Here is a 17228-nt window from a genome sequence, read left to right on the forward strand (position 1 = left end):
TGGAGGTGTCAGCAGTCTGAACATAAAACTAAACTATAATTAAAATAATCAATAAGAACCTCAGATAAGAAGACTGAAGGAGAGACAGTATGTCTAGATAGCTCCTTAGCAGAGCACTGGATGACTGGTACTGGCCCTAAAACTCAATGTTCAAAGACAAAAGTGCAAAGTGAGAAGCTGCAGGGAAAGGAGAGAGAGGAAAGGAGGAGGAAAGGGGAGGGTCCAGCAGACATCGCAAGAGGTGATAGACACAGGAACAGCTAATCATGGTGCTGCCATCCTACCCAAAGAGCAGAGAGAAGTAACAATGCAGAGCAGAATGGTCCTGAGGGGGAGAGAGAGAAAACCAGTTGCTAGAGCATCACAGCTCTCTGGGGGCATTTAGAGTTGGGCAAGTAGCCCTCTATACACCTCAAGAAACCCTGAGCGCAACACGGGACCAAGGCAGATTGCAAGAGACGATATTCATAATGATGCCACTGAGTTATCTAAAGATTAGCCTGGGGTAAGCAAACTTCTTCTGTGAAGGTCCAGATGATATTTTAGACTCTGTAGGCCATACAGTAACAGCTCTGTCTTTGTAGTGCAAAAGCAACCATAGACAATATATAAATGAATGAGCTGCCTGTGTTCCAGTAAAACTTTATTTACAAAAATCAGTGTGCTCTGTCTACTAAGGCAAGCAAATAAGCTATATATTTTCCTAGGAGCTATTTGGTTATTAGAAAGTAGCCTATTTAAGTTAGGTAAAGTCAGTTTTTTAAAAAAGAATTCAGTAGGTCACAAACCTTGTAGGCATCCAAAATGGGGAACAAAATTCAGGAAGACCCACAAGGTCCAGGTCCAGGGAGTCAGCAGATAAACTGCTTCTTCCATTTCTAGTGCAGCTACATGTCGGCTCCATTCACTGCTTCTCTCTCTCTGTCTCTCTGTTTCTGTCTCTGTCTGTCTGTCTCTCTGCCTGTCTGTCTGCCTGTCTGTCTGTCTGTCTCTCTCTCTCTCTCTCTCGACTGATTCTCCCTGCTTAATTATCAGTGCGAAAGTTGTTGACGGTGGTTGAACCAGAGTAGTTCTGACTCTAAACTTTCAGTTCAAGTGTCCACCATCTTCTAACTGAGTGTTTCAGTGTCCTTATCCCAAATTTTTGGTAGAAAGTATCTGGTTGGCTCAGCATGGTCAAGGTGTCCATCATTGTCCAGTCAGCTGTGGCCTGTGGGGATAAGTCCATCTGGTAAAACTAAGGAGGCCAGAGCAGGAAGCAGGTGTGTGTGTACAGGGCAGGTGGAGGCGGCGTGAGAACAAAGTGATTAGCATCCCTACTGTATCCATTTTGCTTTATGGGAAATTCCAAATACTCACACTTCTGTGATATTGAGCAATTAATATAGAGATGAAACCAGTCCAGAGAGCAATATTATACTGCTTAGTCAAATTTAGCAATTATTTGAGTCAGAAATTCTGGGTCAAGTGATCCAGTAATTCTGCTCCTGAGTATATATAGTTCAAAGAAATTCTCAGACTGGTCAGTAAAGGGGCATACTTGGGAGTGCTCATTTCGAGACTATTTGTGGTTTTAGAAAGTTGGAGACAGCCTGGGTGCCATTACTGGGAGACTGGAATGTGGTGGAAGCACACTGTGAGATTCAGCAGTGAGAAGCATAATCTTTAGAGTCTACACAGCCACAGGGATAGCTCAGAGGCATGGCACTCAGAGAAAAAGGTAAGAAACACAAGGAGATCTCACACAACACAACACCATTAATGTAGATTTAAAATATATACATAGGAAACAGAGAAAGCATACATTCTTCTGGAATACATCCAAACAAAATGATACTCAGTAAGCATGTATTAGGAACTTCTGACTATGATGGACTAGCTTGTAAGAAACCAATCCTTCCACCAAGAACAACTGTAAATGCTGAATTAAAATACATATTTGAATGTGACTTTATTTAGAAAAAGTGTCTTTGAGGATATAATTGAGGATCTCAGTAGATGAGATCATCCCGGATGATCTGGGTGAGCCCTAAATCCAACGAAAAAGGTCCTTGTAAGAGACAGAAGAGGAGAGGACACAGAGAAGAGAAGGCCATGTATAGATGGAGGCTGAGACTGGAGTTATGCAGCTATAGGCTAAGGAATGCCTGGAGCTACCAGAAGTTGGAAGAGGCAAGAAAGGATTCTCCCCTAGAGCCTTCAAAGGGAGTGGCCCTGCCGAAATCTTGATTTCAGACTTTTGGCCTCCAGAGCTGTGAGAGAATAAATTTCTGTTGTTTTCAAAACCACCCAGTTTCTAGTAATTTGTTATGGCAGCCAGAGGAAACTAATACAGTACTGTTACCATTTCCCAAACAATGAGAAGACTGTTAGTTTTCTCCATCATAGTTTTTTTCTACTTCATAAATTTCTGCTCTTATACAATGAAATGTTGTGTCTTACATTTTACTTCTACATATATTTCAAAGTCAACAAGACATTATGATTATTATTTTGTCAATACTTGATACTTTCACTGAAAAAAGTACCTGACTTGCTAGATGAAAAATGGCATCTTGCTGCTTCTTTTCACATTTCTTGGGTAATATAATTGAACAGTTTATCTTCCTTTATGAAATATGTTTCATATTTTTATCAAATTTTCTAATGGGTTCATTAGCTTTTCTTGATTATAAAAATTCTTCAAATGTAAGAGAATAACCCCTTTGTCATATATACACTTTAAATATTTACTATGTTCTTTTTCTTCTGGTTTAGTTTATGACAGGTTTGTTTTAGCACACATACTTTAATTTCTTATGTACTTTTGTGACTCTGTTCATTGCTTTCAGCTCAGAAAATCCTCCCCACTCCAGAGATGTCAAAGATAGGTACTCACATATTTTCTTCTAATTTTTTAATAGAATAAAAATTTGTAATTTAACTCATTAATCTACATTAAGCTTAATTGGGGGAGGTAGAAAACTCTTGACTCTTTAGGCTAAAAGCTTTACTTAAAGTCCTGAAGATGGTCAACTGCATGACTTAGCGGTTGAAGATGGTATTTCAAGTATAAACAACATACAGAGCAAATCCTGGACTGAATTATAGGGCACAAGAGAGTTTGGCTCTGATATTTAGGGACATCTGATTTACAAGCTGATTACTCAGCTTGTCTACCAATTGACTGAATGCTTAGCCAAAGACTGTCCTCCACAACAGTGGAGCTGGAAGTTGCCACAAGACTGCTTCCTGGGTGGTATCATTCTGTCTTGACAGAAAGAAAGGCGGCCAAACTTTGAGCTTTGGGAGAATGATAAGCAGAGTCTAGGGTCAAAACTCCCTTCTTTCACCACACTGAATGGCCAGGACTCTGGAGTGGTAGGACCATTCACTCTGAGCCTGGGGTTTGAAGTCCAGAAGAGATAGTGTCGGGCTTTGCAAACACCTCCATCAGCACCCTCCTTGCCAAAAGTCCAGCCTGAGTCACCGATCCTAACAACACTCAGAGCTCTCAGTCCAGGCACTAGAGTTGGCATGGAGTCCTGGCCCAGCTGCTTTGCTAGGATGTAAGAAAGGGACATCTCTGAGAAGAGAGGGAGGGGCAGAGAGGGACTGTAAAGGTAGTTGAGAGAACATGTGAGTCTATATGGACTGACAGAATGCCAAATACTTCATGTGATAGGGAGGAAAAAGAGGAAACCTGTCTTCCCCATTTACAAGCTGTGCAATCTTGGGTAAATGACCCATTTTCTCTGAACTGAATCCAAAGACAGTATTACAGTCTGAAGCCCAAGTGAGTGGACAAGATGGTCTCTCAGGTCCCTCCAGTCCTGACTGGCTCTGATGCTACAGCCGAAACCCCCAGCAGACCCAGTTGGCTCCCTTGACAACTGGAGAGGAAGGAAGTCACAGATAGCCACAAGCTCCAGGAGTTAAGTGCAATCTGCAAAGCCCAGGCAGATTGGTTTTCACGTGCACACTGCATGATATAGAAAGTTCTGTTGGTATGGTACCAGCCTGTCCAGTGACACCTGTCACACACTGTTTAAATGTCTCAGCAACAAAAGATAATATTATCAGCTGTCAGCTGTTTCAGTAATAAAGTGGATGTGCATTCACAGTGGTGGAAATGTGACTTACCAGTATGTTATGAAACATGATTGTATAGCTGTCTTTACCTCTGCCAATGTTTTCATAAGCATCTTTGTGTAAAATATTGGCAAAACACAAATTTAACACTTCCAGTGAAGGAAAGAATGCTGTCTTGTGTTTATTTACTGTGTGTTCCCATTAATAATAATAAAAACATCTAGGGGCAATTATTCTTTTAATACAAGGTTCACTTGAATATTACAGTAATACCCCACTACCAGGCACTATAATCATTCTTGAATTTGGTTACACTAGGACTTAAGCCAACACACACAGGAAGGCTTCCAGGACATGGCTCTCACTTGCATACTCAAATGGCCATAAACCCTTTTCCCTCAACACAACATGCCTGGACTGATAAGTACAGTACTCAGAGGACTCTCTTAGTGAGTGTAGGTCCTTGTCCCCGCTTCCTTCCACCTACATATATGTATTCGAATGTGTTCATCCAGCCACCACTCTGGGAATGTTGGCTCTCCTATATACCTATGAAGTTCATCCAGACAGATTCCTTTCTTATAGCTGCACTGCTCTAGAAAATAATGGAGTTCTGCAGAACATCCTGGAACACAAACAACTACTGGGTGTGTAGTATATCCTAGTGAGTGAGCCCTGGTAAGTCACAGAGAATAGAGACATGGTGTGTGTGTGTGTGTACGTGAAAGAGAGAGAAACAGAAAGACAAAGTCAGAGAGGATGTGTGTGTGTGCAGGTTAATTTTTTGTTTGGTTTTATGTATAAAAAAAATCTGCTTTCAGGGAAGCAGAGGTAATATAATCAGCATCAATGTTGTTCTGCTCAGGTATTCCTAAATGTCAAGATTCTATTTGAAAATTAAAGATCAATATTTTTTAGCAAGTATGTAGATCTCAATTTCATTCATTGGAAAAAATGGGCATAATGCTGATTTGGATTGCTGTTTTGGGGATAAATCTTAACTAGGTATCAAAAATGTTATATGAATATCATACGTTGTATTCAAATTATTTTCAAAGCAGTAGCTAAAGATATTGAAAAGGCATTTTTGAGATTTGAAGATTACTGAAAACAGATAACATATGAAAAATATTTTATGGGTGCAGTAGAGGGAAACTTGGAAAGCAAAATGCACTTAAGGCTGTAAAATCTAGACTAGGTGAAATTCAGTATTCGTGAAGTCTGCTTTCACCAACAGTAATAACAATAGCAGCTAAGGCATACATGATGCTACCATGTGCACTACTGAACTTTATATATTAACTCATTTAACCCTTACAACAGCCTTAGAAGGTAATAACTATTATGATTCCCCACTGAACAAATAAGAATTTTCCCATGGCCTGACAGCTAGTTAAAAAGCCAGATGACCGCATCATGTAAGCTGCTGTTTTCCTCTCTCTCTCCATCTTCTTTTCTCTACCCTTAATTGGCAGGAACACTGATCCAATTGGCCCATCTAGTAAATGGCCAACTGCATACTCCCTTCCTTCTGGCTGGAGTAGAAGGGACAGAACTGCTCCTTGTGTGGAGGCCTGGCCGGTTTCTTCTCGCCATCCTCTGAGGCAACCAGGTGCAGGCTAACTGGCCACTGGGTCTCTCTCTCTCACCCTCTCTCTCTCATTCTGATTATCTTCTTCCCATGTCTGGAAGTTTGGTGTTGGTTTTGTTTCTTTTTATAACCACTAACGGCAAGATTTGAGACCTGGGTTTGTGTATTAAGGGCTTAAATTGGGCAAAGCAAGTCAAGCTTTGAACTGAGGCCATTTATACATTCTTGATTTAAGAGAACAGGACGGTTTATACAACCCAGCCTAGCTTCTAAGGATGCTCTGCCTTTAGGCTGTGTGCCAAAGCCACAGCTCACAGTCACAGCTAACTTCCTTCCTCCTTCCTTCCCTTCAACAGCTAATAATTTTGACAGGATATTGTCCCTCACTATTTCCCTAAGGGACCCAGTAAGTTTGTGGTAGAATTCAGATATTTCTGGATTCTCTGATCACCATCAATTTGCACTCTTTCCCTCAATTTTTCCCACAAAATCTCAACAACATATCCAAAACATGGGCTTGGGCTTGTTAGTCTGTTTGTGGAGAAGGGTTTGTGCTAAACCTTCACAATTCTCCCCTCCTGTGTGACCAGGGGCAAAGTCTGACTGAGGTTAGAAAATCAGGTCCAATCTGGAACTGCATTTCCTTTATGCTCACTTCACGTCTTGACGTTTTTACACTCTGTTCCTTCAAATGAACCCAACAGCCCCACAATGTAAAGTTTTATTAAACGGCGATAAACCTCTGTCTAGTCTTAAATAATTGAAGATTTGTGTTTGAATCTTGTGAATCTCTTCTCTCTGCAACTTGTTGTTCAGTTTGGGATGGCAGAGACAGTGTATTTGTTCTCGAAACCATGAGTGGTAAAATCTTCGTGAATTCATCCATTTCTGATTCACCTTTCTTTCTGAACATTCAGGATTATTACTTTTCCCCATGCCCTAGTAGTTAGGTGGGCTATGTGACTAGCTCTGCCCAATGGGCTGTGAGTGGAAGTGTCATTTATGGGCCAAAGCATTGCATTGCTGGTGTGAGACCCTCCAGTTCTCCCTCTCCCCCAGTGATTATAGAGATAACCTCCTGTTGTAGGGATAGAGTCAGAAGATGGATGGCTACATTGCTGCATATAGAACAGTTGTCTTGGGAAGTTGCCCAGGCAGTGCAGTTAACATAGTATAGGTGAGAAATCTTTGCTGTGTTAAGTCACTGTGATTTTGGGGGGTTGTTTGTTACTGCAGCATAACTTATTCTGACACATGAATCATGCCATATTGGAACTTTATATTTTATTTCCATCCGGCATTATTTTCAATTAGATGCTATTTTACTATGATTCTTTCTCTGATACTTATTTATTACAATTTTATTGAGGTATAATTGATGTATAATAAACTGTACATATTTAAAGTATACAACTTAATGAGTTTTGACATATCAAGTATACGCCCATGACATCATCATCACAATTAAGATAATGAACTTATCCATCACCCCAAAATGTTACCTTGTGCCCTTTTGCAATCGCTGCCTCTCTCTCTTTCCCATCCCTACTCCCCCAATCCCAACCATTGATCTGCTTTCTGTCACTATATATTTTCAAGGTCTTTATATAAATGGAATCTTACAATGTGTGTTCATTTTGCCTGGCTTCTTTTACCCAGCATAATTATTTGGAGATTTATCCATGTTGTTGCCTGAATCAATAGTTCATCCTTTTTGATTTCTGAGTAACATTCTATTGTATGGATGTACCACAGTTTGTTTATTTTTATTCATTTACCTGTGATGGACATTTGAGTTGTTTTCAGTTTTTGGCTATTACAAGTAAAGCTGCTATGAACATTTATGTGCAAGTCTTTATATAGACATATGCTTTAATTTCTCTTGGATAAATACTTAGGAGGAGTGGAATGGCTGGGTCATATGGTAGGAGGAGTATGTTTACCTTCTTAAGAAACCACCAAACTATTTTCCAAAGTGTTTGTATTATTTTACATTCCCAACATCAGTATATGAGAATTCTAATTGCTCTACATCCTTGCAGTACTTGGTGTGGTCTGACCTTTAATTTTGATTAAATGATTACACTATCCCAAATTCACAGCTTTGTCCCCAAAATCATCACCTTAGGTTCTTGATACTTCTCGCAATAGTCTCTTAACTGGCACTCCTCCTTCAGATAAATTGAGGGTGTGAGATGAGAACTCTGTGAACTTCCTCCCACCACCTATAAACTTAGCTCTATCAGTACCAATAATTCCCACCTTGTCTCCTGTCAGAGCAGGGGAGCTGTGTCTCCACCTCCTCCTGTCTAAGTCCCTCTCTCCCCATCACATTATGTTCTGGACCCCATTCTCCTGTGAAGCCTCCCTCTGTGAGGCATCTTACTCTCTCTGCTGTCTTCTGACATTCCAATTACATGGTACTTCCTCCTCAGTCTAATAATGTATTCTATTCTTGCCCATCTTTAAAAAACAAAACAAAGACTATCTTGTGACCCAGTATTTCTCTCAAGCTACCACCCTATTTCTGTCCTTCCATTTAAAGTTAAATATATTGAAAAAAATTAGAAAATTCCCATTACCTCCTCAATCTACTGCAATCTAGCTTTTATCTCACTCTCCATTGAAGCTGCTCTCACTTAAGTCACTAGTGACCACCACGTTCCTAAATCTAGCACATTCCAAACCCTCTCTTACTTGACCTCTGGGCATGCTTTACACACTTGATCACTTCCTTCTTAAAACTTTTTTCCTCTTGGTTTTCCAAAGGTCTCGCCTGGATGATCCTCCTTGGTCTCCTTTTCTCTTTTGCTTCCTTCACGGTACTCCCATATGTTATTGTGTCCAGACTGTAACTTTGGCCTTTTCTCATTCCCTCCTGTGGCTTCACTTCCACCTTAAGGTCAATGACTACTGAAATTATGTCTCCATTCCCGCCACCCTGCAAGCTCCAATGCCACAGGCCCAGCTGCCTCCACTTGGATATTCCCACAGATCCTGACATTTAATATGTAGAAAACTTGATTCACCACCCTCTTTCTCAAATCTGCCTTTCCTGCTATGTTCCCATCTCAGTGTTATCCCCCCATTTGAACATCCTTGACTCCTCAATTTTTCCTTAATCCCCATAATCACTCACTTAGTCAAAGACACTCTCTTCTTTGATACCTCTTGAATCCATCCCCTTCTCCTACCCCTTAGTTGATGCTGACATCAGCTCTCACCTGGATTGCTGCAACTGGTCTCTAAAATAGTCTCTTGGCTTCCAGTCTTTTCCACCTGCAATCCATTCCCAGCACTGCTCTTTGTGATCTGGTTCCTGCCTACCTCTCCAGACTTATCTCCCATTATTTCCTCTCTGGGTTCTAGTTCTTACACACTCCAGCTATACTGAATGGCCTGCATTGCTCTGAATGGGCCACACTTTTATGCTTCATGTTGTCCTCTTGGTCTGGTACACTCCCCTTCAGTGTCTTTTGCCTTGAAAACTTCTTTTGTTCTTCTTGACTCAGTTCAGTATTGCCTTCCTACTGGATTTCCATAGAATTTCTCTGACCTTCCTATGGGATCCTTACACTCTGTATATGCCTTTATTATTGTACTTTTCATTAGTACTGCCTCAGAGCTGTGACTGTTACCTTATATGGCAAAAGAGATTTTGCAGATGTGATGAAATCAAGGATCTTGAGATGGGGAGGTTATCCTGAATTATCTGGGCAAGTCCTAAATGTAATCACAAATGTCCTTATAAGAGGGAGGCAGAAGGAGATTTGACTACAGAAGGAGGCAGTGTAACCACTTAAGCTAGATAATACACTGATGGCTTTGAAGATGGAGGAAGGGGCCACAGACCAAAGAATGCAACTTTAAAAGCTGAAAATTTTAAGGAAACAGATTCTCCCCCTAGAACCTCCAAAGAAAGTGCAGCCCTGCTTAAATTTTGATTTCAGCCCAATGAAATATATTGCAGACTTCTGATCTTCATAACTGTAAGAGAATAAATATGTATTGTTTTAAGCTACCAAGTTTGTGGTCGTTTGTTACAGCAGCAACAGGAAACTAATACCTTGGGCCAAGTGAAGCCCTGCCCTGGGCCTCAGGCTACAGAGGCTCCTGCTCTATTCCTATTCCAGCTGTGGGGGTAAAGAGCCTATGTCCTCACTTCTAGACTCAAGAAATTCTTCCTCAGCAGCCACATAGCACAGGGAGATCAGCTTGGTGCTTTGTGTCCACCTAGAGGGGTGGGGTAGGGAGGATGGGAGGGAGACGCAAGAGGGAGGAGATATGGGGATATATGTTTATGTATAGCTGATTCACTTTGTTCTACAGCAGAAACTAACACAGCATTTTAAAGCAATTATCCTCCAATAAATATGTTAAAAAAAAAAAGAAAACGAAAAAAGAAATTCTTCCTGGAGGCCTATTTCTTGAGCCTAAATAATTCTTCCCCAAGTTTGTTCGTTTGAGACAGACTGTACTGCTAGTGGACCCATGCTTTGATCTGAAGGGTAGTCAAGAGAGCAACTGTTTGTAGGATGAGCCACTGTACAGACAATAGACTGAAGGGCACAAGAACTGAAGCCAGGAGACCAGCGAGAAGGCTACCACAGTAATTCAAGTAAGAGATGATGATAGTGGTGGAAATGTGAGAAGTGGCTAGATTCTGGGTATACTTTGAAAATAAAGGCAATAGGCATCCACGTTGGATGGGAGGTATGAGAGAAAGGGAAGTGTAAGTGTGATTCCAAGGTTTCTGGTCTGCACAACTAGAAAGATGTCATTGCCATTAATTTAGATGATAAAGAAGGGAGAAAGAGCACTTATTGAGGTAAAGATGAGTGGCTCTATTTTAAATGTATTAAATTTAGGATGCCTGTCAGATAGCAAAATGGGTAAGTGGTTGGATATTTGAGTGAATCTTGCTTTTCTCAAAGACTGTATGCTTCCAGCAACTAGCATAGGGTCTTAAAATAGAGATTATTAATAGTTGATGGGTCAAGTGAATATGTGACATTCCTTCCTAGAAATGTTTCAAGATATACTCACAGTTTTTTATCCTTACATCATCAAGTAGGTTAATATCCAGACCCTTGACATCACACAGCCTGGCCAACTGCGTAAGCCAGGGATATTAACAGCTTGATTGTTTAGTGTCCTCTTGTTCTTGGCTCTCTCAAACGTTTTGATTAGGACTAGGGGAGATATTGAATATTAATACCAAGTGGACTGAAGTCAGATCCATAGACTGTCTTACTATCTTAGTGGTGAACTTTCTTAACTTGCTGATTGCAAGAAATTTTTCTCTGTAATTATAACATGTATAATAATTTGACTTCTTTGTTCCATCTCTGAAATCATGTTGGTTTCCCCACCACATGTTTGGAAAAGTTTACAGCCAGAGCTTTTGTTATTTCAATCCACTTGAAAGCATCCTGGATACTAATAGGGCCTGAAAGAGTGTCTGATGTTGCTGAATAGCTAGAAAATGTTAATTTGATGAATGAGCAATAACGCTGATCCTACTGGATCTCAATTTACAGCCACTATAAAACTATAAGTCTATAAAACTTAGTGTGTTTTATATTGTTAAAAAGGTCACAGCTCTGTTGCAAGATGTTGGAGACTAGATTGCTTGTGCATTTTCTCTTGTACCTTCTACAGTTAATCCTCCCCCCCCGCCCCCACTCTCCTGAAGTTTCTCTTGTCAAGTTCACCAATGACATTCACATTACAAAATCTAGAGTCATTGTTTTTAATGCTCATTTTACTTATTTTCTCAGCAATATTTGACCCAATTGACTCCTCCCTCCTGGAACACTTTTTCTCCTTTATTTTGGATTACCGTGTTCTCTTGGTGTGATGGTTAGTTTTATGTGTCAACTTGACTGGACCACGGGGTGCCCAGACATTTGGTTAAACATTATTCTGGGTGTGTCTTATTTTGGGTGTGTCAGCCTACTCAGTAGGCTGAGTAAAGCAGATTGCCTTCTCTAATGTAGAGGAGACTCATCCAATCAATTGAAGACCAGAAACGAACAAAAGAGCTGAGTAACTCCTGCTGCCTGATTGGTCTGAGCTGGAACATTGGTATTTTTCTGCCTTTGGTTTCTAATTGAAACATCAGTTCTTCTTGGGTCCTGAACCTGTGGGCTCTCCTGGTTCTCAGGACTTCAGACTCAGATTGGAACTACACCAGCAGCATTCCTGGGTTTCCAACTTGCTGACTGTACACCTTGAGACTTCTCAGCCTCCACAGTTGCACGAGCCAATTCTTTATAATAAATCTCTTCATATATATTTGTTTATTTGCTTGTAGGCCATCTCCCCTACTAGAGGATAACACTATGAGCAGAGACCTTTCTTCTATTTAGTTCACATCTGTATTCCCAGCTCTGGGATTGTGTCTAGCAGATAGTAGGCATTCAATAAATATTTGTGGACTGTATGAAAAAATTTGCTTGTATATGTTTTCCTAAGGCCTAAGACCAGTAACTACCTGTGCTTGTGTGCATATGTCTTCACAGGTGCTCAGAATATGTCCATATATGTTATCTTATTTATACTCACATAACCTGTAAGAAAGGAAGGAGGGGAACAATTTAACAATTCTGAATGGGAATATTTAGTTCTTGAGGATATTAGTTTAATGTCCTGTACTTTGAAGATAAGAGTGCCTCAAAGTGGGCTACTGGGCTTATCTTAATTTACCTCATGAACACAGTATATCTTGGAATCCTGTCTTTGATGAATTTATTTATTTTATAAGGCTGTGCATTTTGCTACAAGACCTGGCCAGTAACAGTATACTCAGTCAATATGAATTTTCAACATTTAAAATTCTTTCCAAACTGGAAAAAATACATCTAAGATTTGTGGTTTCAGGATTCACAAGTGCACATGTGGTAAGATAAAGGAATGGTTTCAGACATCCTCTGGAGCTTGTCTTCCAAACCCAGTAACCAAGGGCGTAGATTAATTTGCACTGATACACAAATAACCCTTTAGTGTCCTGTGAATACCGTTATGGGAATATATTACTCAGTTCCTGTACCTCCCCAATAATCTGGATTAGGTGTTTCAGTGACAATTTATGAGCAATGTGCAAATGTGTGTGATTTTTTACCTTAAGATTTTCACAGGATGGAGATAACACATAATAAACTTTTAAAGTAAATACACTAATAATTTGTCTCTTAAATAGTAATTCTATCATCAGTCACATGCCAAAAATTACATTTTTATAATGTGTTTATTTGTGTACAAAATATGTTGTAATTTACTGATGCATATGCAGCAAAATAGTCTATCACATACAACAAAAATACACTTTTACCCCCCTTCCCCTGCCCTTGAAAATGGCAACACTGTTTTGGCAGTTCAGCAGCTAAAAATAAAGTGCCATAATTAAGCAGTATTGGAATGTCTTCATTTGACAAGTGTGATGTACAATTTGAGTATACAACCGCCTTTTTGTTAGTTTTTTCACAGAACAGGAAATTCCACATCCTGAACACCTCCAGAAGATACAAATATTTGTATATATATGTACACATGTATACACTGTATATGTAAAGTTCCAACAAGCCTCTTTGTCCTTGTGAGTTTGTTGTGCTTATGTTTATTATCTCTTTCCAAAGTCAGAGTCGCAGTATGGGATCTCAGAGTCCATCAGCAGGCACTGAGAAGCTCACCAAAGGCTGGCTTGTTGGGGGCGTGGTGTTGGTTAGAGGATGGAGGGAGCCTTCAGACCTCACTGGGGGACCTGGAGCGGAAGGGCACTTTGGACTGGAAACAGCCACAAAACAAGAGCCACAGGGCGCGTTGGATCTCCTGGTTGCGGAAGGCATAGATGATAGGATTGATCATAGAGTTGTAGGTGGCGGGCAGCAGGGTGGCGTAGGTGTAGACAGCTGGGTCCTCATGGCTGCCTACCACGCAGTAGATGGCAAAGGGCAGCCAGCTGGCACCGAAAGTGCCCAGCACTACGGCCAGCGTACCCACACCCTTTCTGGTGGCGGCAAGGTGGGGCGGCGCCAGGCAGTGCTGCTGCAGCGCGATCTGGTGCGCGTGACGCCAGACCACCTTGCAGATGCGCACGTAAAGGTGCAGCATGATGCCGAAGACCGCAAAGAAGGTGGCGGAGAGCAGTGCCACGTGGCTGCGCGTCAGCGGGCGCACCACGCTGCAGGCGGCGCGCTCTGCCAGGCAGTTCCAGCCAAGCACCGGCAGCAGCCCAAGGCCTAAGGACACCGTCCAGGTGGCAGCGAGAAGGAGGTGCACGCCCAACAGGGTCCGTCGCGAGTAATAGGTGAGCGCGTTGTAGAGGGACAGGTAGCGGTCCACCGTAATGGCCAGCAGGCTGCTGACGGAGGCAGCGAAGGAAGCCACGAGGAAGCCTACAGTAAGCAGGCTCACAGTCTCCGAGGGCACCACGTACTGGAATACGAAGTGCAGAATGAGACCGCAGCCAGCCAGCAGGTCGGCGGTGGCCAGGCTGCCTACCAGCACGAACATGGGCGTGCGCAGCGCAGGTGTGGACGCGATGAGCGCCACCACCAGCGCATTTTCGCCTGCGATCACCGTCCCAGACACGCAGAGCAGTACGTCCCATGGATTCACTGAAGACAGCAGCAGCCCCGTCGGCCCCCCTGGCAGCTGCGAAGACAACTCCAGCGACGCATTAGCTGCGCCGCTGCCCCCCAGCGCAGCTGCGGCTGCCGGGGGCCCCCATTCACCGGTGTCCCGCGCTCCTGCTGCGGTGGCCGCTGCCGCCGCACCCTCGGCCGCCACTGCCACCACCTGGGAGTCGTTGAGCGAAGATGAGCTCGCGTTCATCACGGCGGGAAGCTACACCCTGCGTGGACAGGGAGAACAAGCGTCAGGTGTGCGGTTTACGCCGCCAGGGTACTTCGCCGGGCGCTGCTCCCCCGCTCATATTGCCCATCCCACCCCGGGACCCCAGAGCAGAGCGAGGAAGCAGTGGTTGAGAGCCAAAAATAAATACCTGTTGAGTGAGTGAGCGTGTGAGTGCAATGCACAAGGGATGCCCGCACTGATATCTGAGTTTTTGCACAGATATACACACGAATAACACGCACTCGCATACACACAGATCACGTAAGTATGCCTGTATTTGCACACGCATCTTGCGCACCAAGCTAGTAGTGTCAGCCTCAGTGAGTGCCGCCCTGGCTCTGACCGGCTCTGTCAGGCGCTCTCCTCAACTGGGAGGCGGAGTAGCTGTCCACGGTGCTGAAAGCGAAGTTTCTGCGACCGTGGAGCACAGCGGACCCCGGAGGCCAGAGACCCCCTGGGAAAGCGGTTTCGGGGGAGAGAAGCTAGGAGGTCTGTGTAGGTGGAGGGTGTGTGGCGTCATGCTTGGCTCCAGGAAGGAGCCATCCCCTGGCCATCCTTCACCCCTTCCCCTCTGCACGCCCTCAGAGTTCCTTTAGAGAGCCGGGCTGCTCACCTGGGGAGTCAGGGCTTCAGGAAATCGCTGATCATGAGCGCTGTGGCTGGGCGCCAGGATGCGCTGCCCGCGCGGACAGAGCCGACGCCTGAAGGAGGTGGCCGGGACGGCGCGCAGAGGAGTGCAGGGCGCTGGTAGCTGTGCCGGCGCCGCTGAGAGTTACAGAGACACAGTCAGTACAAGAAAAGGCCGGTTACGAGCAGCGCGCCCGCTGGAGATTGACAGGCAGGGCGTGGTGACGTCAGGCTCCTGTTTCCAGGGTGCGAGCTAGGCAGTCGCTTTCCTCGCCCGCCCATCAGCAAGCTCCCTCACCATATACCCTCTCCAAAGGATGTCTCAGAGGGTTCAAGGAGGGAGGAGAAACCAGAGGGCCGCCGCCGGCCCGGAGCCTCCAGGAATGGGATGGAAGAAAGAGGCAAGGGAGAAAAGAGTGGAGACTAAGGGCAGGCAAGGAGGGTGAGATGGGAGGGGAGAGATGAGGGATGAGTTGCACTGGCCAGGCTGCAAGGCCCCGAGTCAAAGGTCACTGAGGGGGACAGGTTGAAGGAAAAGGCCTGGAGAAGGGGGAGGCTGGGGGCAGAGAGGCCCAATCGCACGCAGAGTTGCTACCTTAAAGGAAAAGTACTGTTTGGGGGACAGGAATGAACTGGTGTGTGTGGTGGGGGAGGATGAGGTTTTTTTAAAGGATGTTTTAAGGATGTTTCTGGTACAGTGTGTCAGCTGAGTAGAGCCAGAGGAGAAAAGCCAAGTTGTGGGGAACAAGAAAAGATGGAACAGTTGAGGAAAACAATCTCTTCTTTTGCAGGTTACCTGTGCAATCAATTCCTCTCTCTCCCTCCATTTCTCCCTGTCCCTCACTATCTTTCTTGAACTCTACACAGCAGGTTTCACCATGATCTTCCCAGTCGAATGTTTCCCAACTGCACTAGCTAATAGTGCTCTTGGAACTTGCTCTTCAATTAAAGACCAGGTCTGGGTCTTGTTAGAAAAGAAGAAAACAGCAAAATGTGATTTACTTTGCTGGCAACGGACTTTGCCCTGTTAATTAGTACCCTATGAAACAAATTACAGGACGAAAATAGTGATAACTCAGCTGCACCAGACTTCAGTAGGCAGGAGTTTTATTTTCAGCTCTGATAAATCATCCTTTTGGTTTAAAGGCGTTTTGTTTTGTCAGTAAAATACAAGTATTAGACTTCTTCTTCTTTTTTTAATTATCCAGAATCTCCAATAGCTGTACTTGGGGGAAAAGCTAAAATAGTTGACTCCATCTAAGACTCTAGAATAAATGATTGCATATTGGCATGATGGTATTATGCCAGAGCCACAGACATGATTTTCAGGGACCACATGCTCTGGGCAAGGTGAAAATAGACAACATTTGTTACTGGTCCTTCCTCTACTTTTCCCTGTATACCTTCTTCTCTCTCCTGGCTTCACTTTGCCTCTACACCCAGGGGCCCCAAAAGAAAAAATATATTCGGACTGTCTACAGGCTGGAGTGGAAGGGGGATTTTTATCCTGGCCTTCTCCCTCTAAAAATGGCCCCCAAGTCCAGACTACTCCTGCCCTCCTGCACCTGTGCAACTGAACTTAACTAAAGAAAAGAAGGAAAACTATAGGACCACTCAATTCTTTGCTGCTCTTTGCTGCATTAGCCAGTGTTGGCCCATAAGATGAGTTTACATACAATTTCTCCATTTGGGGAGTTTATAAAATTCTCATGAACCTTCAAATTGACTGAAGTTCTAAGTTTCTGGAAAGTATCATTTTGAGTTTCAGTAAAAGATTGTCAACTAAAAGCCAAGAATGTTATTTCAGAGCTGTCAAGCAAACTGTCAAACCACTGTAATCACATGTTAATTGCAAATTTTTCAAACAATTAGATAAAGGCCCAAGGGAAGGAGAATCCTTCTTAGTGACTGAATTTGTTACATTTTTACATGTCACAAGGCAGTAGAAAGTATGAGAATAAAATTGAGCAAACAGAGATCCTGTGTTTCAGACATCTTCAGGCTTTCACTATTGCCAAGAAGGGACTGACTTTTCAGTAGTTTCAGGAGGAGGACAACACCCATATAATCATGTACATAAATG

The 17228-nt window shown here is 43.2% G+C and overlaps 1 protein-coding gene across 1 annotated transcript; it reads right to left on the reverse strand.

Annotated features, from left to right (window-relative positions):
* Positions 1-12984: 12984 nt before the first annotated feature.
* GPR6 (G protein-coupled receptor 6) lies at positions 12985-15294 on the reverse strand. The gene is made up of 2 exons (XM_067702952.1): positions 15132-15294; positions 12985-14516 (listed from the first exon to the last, which is right to left on the reverse strand). The coding sequence occupies exon 2, from the start codon at positions 14495-14497 to the stop codon at positions 13406-13408; it is 1092 nt and encodes a 363-aa protein (XP_067559053.1). The 5' UTR covers positions 14498-14516; positions 15132-15294; the 3' UTR covers positions 12985-13405.
* Positions 15295-17228: the final 1934 nt, after the last annotated feature.

The sequence above is a fragment of the Pseudorca crassidens genome, chromosome 13, assembly GCF_039906515.1.
Source record: "Pseudorca crassidens isolate mPseCra1 chromosome 13, mPseCra1.hap1, whole genome shotgun sequence".
NCBI classification, from domain to species: domain Eukaryota; kingdom Metazoa; phylum Chordata; class Mammalia; order Artiodactyla; family Delphinidae; genus Pseudorca; species Pseudorca crassidens.